General features: G+C 35.0%; 1 protein-coding gene across 3 annotated transcripts; it reads right to left on the bottom strand.

Annotated features, from left to right (window-relative positions):
• Window positions 1-5,746: 5,746 nt before the first annotated feature.
• LOC132040298 (uncharacterized) lies at window positions 5,747-10,927 on the bottom strand. 3 transcript variants are annotated; one of them, XM_059430937.1, is made up of 6 exons: window positions 10,815-10,927; window positions 10,613-10,685; window positions 9,082-9,217; window positions 7,965-8,102; window positions 7,759-7,880; window positions 5,747-6,203 (listed from the first exon to the last, which is right to left on the bottom strand). In XM_059430937.1, exons 2-6 carry the CDS (start codon window positions 10,654-10,656, stop codon window positions 6,044-6,046), a joined length of 600 nt encoding a protein of 199 aa, XP_059286920.1. In that variant the 5' UTR covers window positions 10,657-10,685; window positions 10,815-10,927; the 3' UTR covers window positions 5,747-6,043. The 3 variants fall into 3 exon arrangements, with proteins under 3 accessions (XP_059286920.1, XP_059286921.1, XP_059286919.1); XM_059430938.1 differs by having other exon boundaries at window positions 10,613-10,667; window positions 10,815-10,882; XM_059430936.1 differs by lacking the exon at window positions 10,815-10,927 and having other exon boundaries at window positions 10,613-10,779.
• Between the last annotated feature and the right edge of the window lie 401 nt (window positions 10,928-11,328).

Here is an 11,328-nt window from a genome sequence, read left to right as displayed (position 1 = left end):
ATGCTCTGCTAATGGAACAAATATAGTACTCCATATATGCTGACATAGCAGAAAAGGGGAAAGGACTGCACTATACTCGGTACTAGAAGTGCTAAATAGAAAGTTAATTACTGGGCCATAGTGGCATAACCAAAACTATATAACTTAAATAAAAGAGGAACTAAAGTATTAACCTAACAAACATAATTCTAACGTACTTAACGACTAAGTACTCTTCTGCAAACGCAATGTACAACTTGTCTCAGCAGTGAATATTATCATCTTCATAAACAAAACTTACCAGTTACTGCAGATACTTGTGGCTTGATCAGAAGCTGCAGCCATTATTCCCTTCCAAAAGCACCGCGAAAACACCTAATTAAATTTATCAATAATTACTCATAAAAATAATACAGACAATTCTTACTGCTAATTCATCACAAATTATGCCACGTAAATATATTAAGCTATTAACAACATGCAAATTCTAAACAATGATATGTACACTTTATTTTTTTAATAAATCAATGAAAGCAAAAATAATATTTGGACTTTGGTTTTATTACTTAAAGAAAAAAAAAAAAAAAAAAACTCAAGCCAAAAAGCCAGACACAATTAAATTCATGCAACTGAGTGTATGAACATAAACTATTAAATAGCCAATGCTACTTAGAATATCATCTGCTCAACTTAAAAGAAGAAGAAAAAACTTAAGCCAAAAAAACAAATACAATTAAATTTGAGCAATCGAGTATATGAACATAAACTGTTAAATAGCCATGCTACTTAGAATATTATCTGCTCAACTTAAAAAAAGAAGAAAAAAAAAACTCAAGCCAAAAAACCAAACACAAATAAATTTATGCAACTGAGTGTATGAACATAAACTATTAAATAGCCATGCTACTTAGAATATCATCTGCTCAACTAAAAAAAAAAAAAAAAAAAAAAAAAAAACTCAAGCCAAAAAACCAAACACAATTAAATTCATGCAACTGAGTGTATGAACATAAACTATAGTCCATGCTACCTAGAATATCATCTGTTCAACTTAATAGAAAAGAAAAACGAAACATGCATGCAACTCAAAGTTTCTTTACCAAAACGTAGAAGGAGATAAAGATGAAAGAAAGACGTACAAGCCAAGAAGTTGACGAGGCAGAAAAAGGAAGACGTGGAGTAGGTTATTTGGGTGGAGTTATATATAATATAGGGTAAGGGTAAAATAGGATTATGAAATACTAGTTAGGCTTTTGGATGTAGAAATCAAATATTTTTTTTACTTTATTTGGAATTTTTGAAGTTGGAGTTGTGTTTGGTTATAGTTTTTACAAAGAATATTTGGTTATTTGAATATACCGAAAGTGGAAAAAGAAAAAGTGAAAATAGGATTTTAGATGTTTTCCAAATTTTATATACAATTTGTATTTAGAATTTTCACGACCAAATACTAATTTCCAAATAAAATGAAAAAAAAAAACCGAAAAGAAAAAAGAATAATTCTTATGAAATAGGTCAAAGTCAGGACATAATTAGAAAGAGAAATTAGATAAAACGCGACCACACCAAATCGGTTATTAATGGGGCTTTTCACTATTACGTAATGACGAATTTAACACTATGTATTTTAAATAACAATTAAAATAAATATTGTATTGTAATAACAATACAGTACCATACAATGGGTAACAACGATCAAAACAAGGTGTAAATAAGTGAAACAACCTAAGATCCAATTTGATGATGTTGTACAATTTGATTCACTTACGGAAGATTAATTGACCGCCTTTGATTGGGCTGCTGTAGTGATCTTGGGCTCGTTGGGCTTAGTTGGATCAATTGGAGAAAGTAAAATTCGCACGGGAAAATGACCTAATAATACTACTTTGGACTCTATATTTCAAAACATAAGGATACTTTTTCTTATTTACAAAACATACAAACAAAATTACAAAACATAACGGATCTGAAACAATTAAAAGCCTGCCCTTCCCTCCCCATATGTTCACACAACAGATCTGGAAAAAAAAAATATAGAGGCGGAAACATCTCTCTCCATCTTCCCCCTTTTCATAAGTGGAGGAGGTTGACGACGGAGCGGGAAGTAGTGTCAGAAACATGGAAACGATGGAGGAGGTTGAAAGCGGAAGTGCGGCGGCCAGCGGAGGCACTTAGATCTACTGATTTACTTGAGTTGAGTGAGAATGGTGATTTCGGTGTTGTCTTCTGAAACTAAACTCGATATGGCATGATTTTTGTCTTCTGAACCTCTGCACAGTGCTGGCTCCCTGCAGATTAGGCTTTAACTTGGAGAATTACTAAATGAAATTGATTAACAGTCGGTTATTATGTTGTTCTTGATAGGCCACCATGGATACAATGATTTAAAAGAGTAATTCTTCCCACTGCTATTGTTTCATTGCACACAATAGCAATAGATCTACCATATCAGAGACCTGCTCAACAAATCAGAGAAAGGGAGGCATAAATTTAGCTTTTTAGTGTTAATTCTCTGTTTGTACATTTAACAAGAATAAACATTTGTATTAATATTGTATGAAAGTTGTATACAATGTTGTTGTAGTTGTATTAAATTTTCAAAAATCTAACATAATCTTTTTACAAATTTTATACAGTTATGTACATATTTCATACCATTTTTCTACAATTTTCATACACAAAAAATGTGAGAATTCTAAGCCTTGAGCGAGATATACATATTTCATACAGTTTTCATACACAAAATTCTGAGCAAAAATGTTAAGCTTTGAGTGGGATATACTCATTTTCATACACAAAATTTTGAGCAAAACTTTAAGCCTTGAACCAAATTTTTCGTATATGTTTTGTGAAAAATCTATTGGTATGTTTTGTAAACTGAAAAGTATCGTTATATTTTGTAAATATATCCTATTCTTATGTATATATAGGTCATTCACCCAATTCGTACAAGCTACAAAAAATTGTGCAGATTGCCCTTCTTTTGGGGTGGTCTTTAAATGTTGCCCCTCATATTTGTGGTCTTTAAGTTTTGCCCTTCGCTTGAAAAATGGCCTTATACCTGAGGTGCTGGGATCGAATCCCCGCTGAGACATAAATTAAAAAAAAATCGCAAGATAAGGCTTGGGTCGCGTGTATGCCGGACCCGACATACTTATGCCTTATGGGCAGACTTTTAGTTAAGCCTTAACTAAAAGTCTGCCCATAAGGCAGAACTTTTCCTTAAGACATAGTTTAATTATGCCTTATGGGGCAGACTTTTAGTTAAGACATAACTAAAAGTATGCCCCATAAAGCATTACTTTTCCTTAAGACATAGACTTTGCCTTATAAGGTAAACTTTTAGTTATGCCTTAAGAAAAAGTTCCGGCTTAGGGGCATACTTTTGGTTAAGGCATAACTAAAAGTATGCCCCTAAGGCGGAACTTTTTCTTAAGGCATAAACTTTGCCTTATAAGGCGGAACTTATAATTATGTTGGGTCCGGCATAACTTTAGTTATTCCTTAAGAAGTGTATGCCGGATTCGGCATACACGCAACCCAAGCCTTGCTTTGCGATTTTTTTTTAATTTATGCCTGAGCGGGAGTTCGAACCCAGAACCTCATGATTTCTATGCGAAGCTCAGGATTGCAATGCAAAGGGCAAAAATTAAAGACCAACATTTTGAGGGGCAAAAACTAAAGACCACCCAAAAGGAAGAGCAATCCTGCGAATTGCCCTACTCTCTAACCAATATTCCGGACCCATTTTTTCTAAAACATAACCAGTATTTAATAGTTCTTTAAAAAGTTGAAATTTTTTGGGCAATTTGCAGGATTGTCCTCTGCTGGGGGTGGTCTTTAATTTTTGTCCCTGGTCTTTAACTTTTGCCCTTCGCTAAAAATCCCTTGGTTTTGGATTTGATCCCCACTCAGTCAAAAATTTAAAAAAAATTCGCAAGGTAGAGTTTGGATTCGCAAGGCGGAATTTTGCAGAACTCTGCCTTGCGAATCCAAACATCTGCCTTGCGATTTTTTTATTTTTTATTGAGCTGGGATTCGAACCCACAACCTCAGGGCATTAGGCGAAGGGCAAAACTTAAAGACCACCTCAAATGAAGGGCAATCCGCGCAAACACAAATGACTATACTTTGTGGGATTTTTTAGGCATAACTACACTTTTGCTAATTACATTTCGTAACTACAGTAACGTGTATTCAAATTCGGCTGTATTTCGCTGTATTCCAATTCGGTTGGATTTACAAATCGTATTCAACTTATTGTATTTAAATTCGTTTATATTCAAACAACATAAATGAAAAAAATAGGGATATTCGTCTGTATTCAAATTCATTGTTTATATAAAAGAATTCGGATGTATTCAATTCGACTGTATTCATTCATAACTACTTTTACATTGCATTCAACTTATTTTACTTGAAGTCGGCTGTATTCATACAACATAAATGCAAGAAAATACAAGGATATTCAGCTGTATTCAAAATTCACTGTATTCATTTGTGTACAAAATCTCCCTTGCGAAATACAGGCGAAAAATACATAAAGAAACATTATATTTTACACTAGAAAAAAATGAATACACTCAGATTTGAGACATAAGAAATAAAATACACTCGGATTTTAGATACAAGAAATAAAAATACACTTTAAATTCACTGTATTCATTTGTATACAAAAATATCTCCTTCGAAATACAGGCGAAAAGCACAAAATACACTTTAGATCTCTGACGAACAATACAAAATACACTGTATGTATACAACAATACAAAAGGTATTTTTTAGTCAGATCTGAAAAATACAGTGTATTTTCTGATAAGATTTAGACCTTACTGACCTACTCCTTTTCCGGTCAGTGTGTGGCGGCGGCAGTTCGAACTCGCCAGAGAAGATGGAGAAGAAGAAGACGACGACTCTGACACTGACGAAGAAGACAACGTCGTATCCATTCAAATCAACACATATTCATACAACAATCAAACGAGCTATTAACAATCCAAAACCCTAGGTTTAGATTCGACGGCAACAAAGAACTGAACGCTACACTTACACTCACGAGAAGATAAAGAGGAAGATAGAACTAGACGTTAGAGAGAGAGAGAGAGAGAGGAGAGAGTTGTAGACGTTAGAGAGAGGAGGAGGAGAAAGTTATGTATTTTACCTTAATAGCTAATAAGTATCATTAACATGCAACTTTTAACTATGGAAAGTAATTAATGCAAACTATGACTACTAAATATAATTGCCTATTATTAGTTTGCCACGCTATGTAAATTTCCCATTTTTTAATGCAGAATCACTATGATAGTATCATGGATTTCGAACTTAAACAAACAAAAAAGCTAGGATATTGTCATGAATGTCAAACTTAAGAAAGTGAAATGATAGTATCATGGATTTCGAACTTAAACAAACAAAAAAGCTAGGATATTGTCATGAATGTCAAACTTAAGAAAGTGAAACTCGAGTCCTGAATACTGTGACGAAGTTGCACTTTTTAAGTTCGAAATTCATGGCAGTGTCATGGATTCCAAAAAATTGACTATTTTACGATTACAAGTCCGAAAATGACTATTCCTGAGTTTTACCCTTGGAGAAAAGGCCCAAAGTTATGTAAAGAGCTTCTTGGAAGACTGGATTATTGTGTAAATTACATGTTCATCGGGGGTTTAGACAGTAACATCACCAGAATTATTTGTTAAGTGGATTCAAATAAAAATAAGTAAATACACGACGAAGCCAAGAAGATTCAAAGATCTACTATATATACAGACAAAACAATACAAACCTTGTATATATAGTTCAGCAACGGAATCTGAATGAACCCCGTGCACCCTTAGCTACGCCTGTAGTTTCTGGGGGTACCACACAATTTCAAATGAACTTTAGAAATTATTATTTACATACAACAGTTCATGTACTATTGAAACTCGTCTTTGATTTGCATGTTAATTGCTTGCAGGTACATTATGAATTCTAGGACGCAGACATCGTTACATTAACTTCTCAGATAGTAAGAAAATCAAGTTGACAAAATATCAGTTGACGGATTACAGTAAAGCTGCTAGGGAACTTGATTGTCTTCAGCTTTCCTCTGGAAAATAAGTGAGCCAAACAAAACAGCAACACCCGTTATTGCAATTGTAAATAGAAGCCCCTTCTTGGAAAGTTCATGTGGCTGCCTTCTAGGAGCACTGCGATCTCTCTCAGCTGGACTAGTGTTCCTTCAATGATACAAGAAATGGGATGAAAACGTAAAGACCAGAGCACTTGCCATACAACAGCAGATAAAGCAGCACAATAGTACAGTTGCAAAGTGTTGGTAGATGGTCTAGAAGTGTATTTAATTTATTGGACGAGCCATATGATGGAAACAATTGCAATGGATGGAGTAGATGGCAAGTTGTAAAGAGAAAAACCTATGTGTAAGCAACATGAACAACCACATGCGCATACCTGGGAGCACCTTGAGTTTATTAACTTCCATGGAAGGCGGTAAAATCACACACTTTCACCTATTATCTTTTTAAAACCATATTGATTCGGCATAGGGCATTGCATGAGCTAACAACTGCACATTTTCTTATTAACTCTTTTGATCCTAGACCCCAGATTTCTCATATAGTGTACTATTAAGACTTCTGACAAAGGATCTTAAGCCCCCTTTTCTCAAATCTGGATTCCTATTCCAGCTATGTAGTATGTTGTAAACTTGACAAACTTAGAAGTCCCAGAGTCTCTAAGTATGAGAGAACCATCTTCTATACATGAGCAAAGCAGAAAGAATTCTTTCTAATGAGAGTATCTCAAATATATAAAGGGAGGACAAAGCTGACAGCATAAGAAGAAAGCAAACACATTCTTGATGAACATAGGTAAGATGGAGGAAGGATTAACTCCAAAGAGAGAAGAAAAAGAAGTTCATGTAACCTTACAAAAAACTGGAGTTCGATCACCCTTTACAGGCATGTAAAACATAAAGGAAACAAGCACATACATATTTATATGCACTAACTGCATTATGGATGAGAAACAAGTGTATAAACATATGCCAGCTTAGCCCTGGCCATGTCTGACCTAGATTTTATCAGAGATTCTTGTGGATGTGAATGTTCAGGTAGGAAAAATACTGATTTTCACATCTACATTACTACATACATAGCTCAAAAGCAACTTATCCAATATCCCTTTAGATGAGATTACGCTATGTAGATTGGATCGAAAAGGAGAAAAGTATTCCATGGCAGCATGCCTCGTCACAGTTACTAACCAGCAAATTTCACATGTCTGGAACCCATCTACCCTTCATGATGTCAGGTTTATTAGTCGTGACTCGTGATCACTAACCAAGCGGCCTTCATTTCCAGCCATGATGATGTTAGGCTCATTATATCATGACCACTCACCACGGTGCATCTATACAAAATGTTTCCTCTTTTCTGTTGTCTTCGGGTTGGAGGGAGGTGGGGTTAAGAAAGGGGTTTTAAGTCTTGTAAGTCAGTGCTCACTAATTATTGAGACAAGATCCATAGACCAGTGGTACCAATAAGAGAAGAAAGCAAAAAATAAACATGATAATTGATAAATGCATGTCTGAGGGACAATATCATTTAGATAAGAAAGACAGAGAGATGCATGCTTCCAATGAGCTGACAGTTGGACCTCATAAACATCACCAAAAAATCAAAGCCAAAATCTACTCAACTTTGAAAGGAAGGTTCAAAACGACCTTGGAGACATGAAAAATGTCTATTAAATAAACATTCTACGTCCGTATACCTGGAAGATTCTGCAATGTTGTTTGTGCGTCCATTACATCTACTCTCATGGTCATCTCTTTCACGGAGCCTAACATATCTGCTACATAGATGGCAGAGTTCTGTTCTATTCCCACATACTTCCTGGTAAAGGAATGCAGATATCAAACATTTACCCTGAGAAAGTACAAAATAGAAAGAAGCCTAATCATAGATAGTCATTGTAACCTGATGCTTAAATAAATCAATTGCAGGCAAAGGAAACTCGCAATACTCGCATGTCACAATCCTTTGTGAGCAATTTTGACCTTCGTGAACAGCTAATACCTCCCGCTCCATTGTCTCGCTACATAAAGAACAGGCTACCTGAAAATTCATGCATAAAATCACATTAAAAAGTTTGTAGTTGGCTTATTGAAAAACAGCAACTATGAAGAAGTGGGAAAAGAATGTAATCCCTCAGCCTTGAAAAAGGGGAGGGGGGAAGGTAACTTTCCCCTAAATCGGAACAGAATGATAGAATCGGAGTAGGTGGTAATACAAAACATATCTTCACCAAATGCAAAAACTTGAGAAGAAAGTAAGAGGTATAACTTAAATAGAATGTTCTTAAAGACTCTGTTCAAGCACTCTTAAGCCCTGAAACTAGGTGCAGGACAGGCTGAATGCTTAGATCTGGCTTTGGTGATAGCACCAAAGCGTTTGAAAAGGCCGACATTAACCAAAAATGTGATTTATTAATTGTTACAAAAAACTTACGAGTAAATGAGGAATATGAAAATCAAAAAAGTATAAGAAAACAAGTCCCTGGACCCAAATTAAAAACCTAAAATTGTATCTGAATCAGAATTCAAAATGGTCGTTAAACTTGATTCACGTGATTTTTATTTCATATGTTATAACTGAATTGTAGCTTTACATTTAATTGTTGTTCGAGTTATAATTATCTTTTCTTACATGACAAACATGTTTTTGTTTCTTTCATTTAACGCGCGCTATTGCGCTTTGCTTAAGACCCCAAGAGATCTTGGTGATTTGTTATGCACCACTTGGTGCTTTCACATGAATAAAATTCTTTACTTGTCCAAGAAAAACGATCTTGTTCTTTTATAGGACAACAACTTAAGTGAAATCATAGAGAAGGGGTGTGCCTTTTCTTTAACTAGAGCTTCAATCCCTGCAATTAGAATGTATCGACTATCGAGAGTTTAACAACCCCGAAAAGTTTGGATTTTACTATATTTTTTTGGGGTAGGGGTGGGCTGGTGTCCAGTCATCAGACCACTTTACCTCTTTGTATTGTTTAGCATTAATCTAAATCTCTTAAATAAATAGGTTCACTTACCGGAGCATGAGTGCTCAAGAAATGCTCTTCTGCGTGTTTTTTCGGAACCATATCCCCACAGATTTTACATTTTTCAAGCTTCCGGGAACAGTGAGCAACATGCAAATCGAGATTGGAAGAAGGAACCGCTCTGTCACTGGAAACATAACAATTTCAAATTAGCGAATGATGAATCTAAAACCACAGAGGCAAAGATCATATTTCTAATTAGATAAGAAGAAGCTGATAAACATACAAAGTGAACAAACATTGACATCTAGCATGATATGATTGGTCATGCACAAATGGCAACAGCTGTTAAACTACACGTCTTACAGCTTAGATTTGAAGACAGAAAGCGTAAAGCTGGAAGGCTGGAAAAGTAGAATAATCCTTGAGATCTAGTTCTATAGTCCAAAACTGAACTAGTGCTTCGTAAATATTCCACTTGGTTGATACAAAATTGTCCATTTTGACCAAAAAAAAAAACCTGGAAGGTTCATCACTTCATTGTCAATTTTACGATGTGTTATCCACAATCCCAGCAATCATTCATCATCTACTAAAGACATGAACTCTTCAGCTTCCATTGGTAAGAAAATGAGGATTCAACAATAAAACCACATGTTCCTGTAACTCACAACCCTGGTGCAAAATGAATAATGCCAATTAACACTTCCACCCAAGGTAGGGGTAAGGTCTGCGTACTTCCTACCCTCCTCAAACCTCACTTGTGGGATTATACTGGGTATGTTGTTGTCGTTGTCGTAACACTTCCACCAACATCACAATCAACCAAAAACCTAGCTGGTGATTACTTCTCCGTATTGGACTTTATGTACATTGCAAGTAATAATAGGAAAATGGAGAACACAAATTGCAACTACTGCAACCCCTAAACCACGCTAAAAGCGTGATCATAATTTGCTGATAAATCAATATTATTTCATTAAAAAAGACACCAAGATGGTGTATCCCAATTATCAATACACATTAATATCCTATAATTAAAGACCTTTCCTTCTTCACTGGGAGCATGAAATTGCAGCTAAAAGCAAAACCCAAATATTGTCTGTATAAATTCCAGCTAAGGTAACAAAAACGAGGCAAATGATATTGAATTTATAGTTCTCATACACTTCTAGCTATCTTCATCCATTAAAAAAAAAAAAAAAAAAAAAAAAAAAGGGGGGGGGGGGGGGGGGGGGGGATTTTAAAAAATGTAGAGCCCAACATTTACGCCACGTAACCCAATAATACAATATTATACAACATAATACCTGGGGGAAAGCATTATACATAAGGTATCAACCAGATAAAAGGTGTATATACACAAATATAGGCTAAACCGGGAACAAACTCAAAATATGGGCTACGTGGAGTGTAATTTTCCCTAAAATTGCAGCTAAAAAGCAAAACCCAAATATTGTCTGTATAAATTCCAGCTAAGGTACCAAAAAAAAGGAAGCAAATAATTATGTAAGTAACAGTTCTCATACACTTCTAATTATCTTCATCAAAAAAAAAAAAAAAGAGGATGAAAATAACTTACCAGTGACTGCAGATACTTGTTGCTTGATCACAAGCTATAGCCATTAATTAAACACCTGTTTGATTAAAACACTCTAAGATAACAACAAAGAAAAAGTGATTAATTAAAATACAATAATGGAGAAGGAAAATGATAGGTTAACTAATTAAATTAGTTCTTATAAATTTTATTTTCTAATTGTTTTGCTTAAAAAGAAAACAACCTGAGATTCTTCGTAATGCAATTATAGATTTGATTGATCAAATGATCGTTGAATTCACTTTGACGATGTTGTAAGATTTGGTTCACTTACGTGTCATACTTTTATGATTGCTAGCTGAGCTGACGCTCCTTTTTTAGCGTGTTAGGCACGCGCTACGATGGAGGATTAATTGACCGACTTTGATTGGGCTGTTGTAGTGGTCTGGGCTTAGTTGGAGAAATGCCAAGGGCCCAAATTTACTGTTATCTGAATTATATAATAGAGAAAATTTCATAAATAGTTATAGCTTAAAGCGTAATTACAAACGTAGTTACACTTGTGTTTCAGAATGTAGCAAAATTCGTACACGTGCAAGCAAAATACATTGTATGTATGCAAATAGGGATGTTAAATGGGCGGATTGGACTGAAACCTCCCAATCAAAATGGGCTAAGATAATAAATGGGTTGGGCTAAACTAGTATTGAGCCATTTTTTTTGCGCGGATTGCCCTTCTTTTAGGGTGGTCTTTAAAT

This window comes from Lycium ferocissimum, chromosome 12 (genome assembly GCF_029784015.1).
Source record: "Lycium ferocissimum isolate CSIRO_LF1 chromosome 12, AGI_CSIRO_Lferr_CH_V1, whole genome shotgun sequence".
Taxonomy (NCBI): domain Eukaryota; kingdom Viridiplantae; phylum Streptophyta; class Magnoliopsida; order Solanales; family Solanaceae; genus Lycium; species Lycium ferocissimum.
The sequence above is the reverse complement of the archived record's forward strand: the minus strand, read 5'-3'. Positions and strand labels throughout refer to the sequence as shown.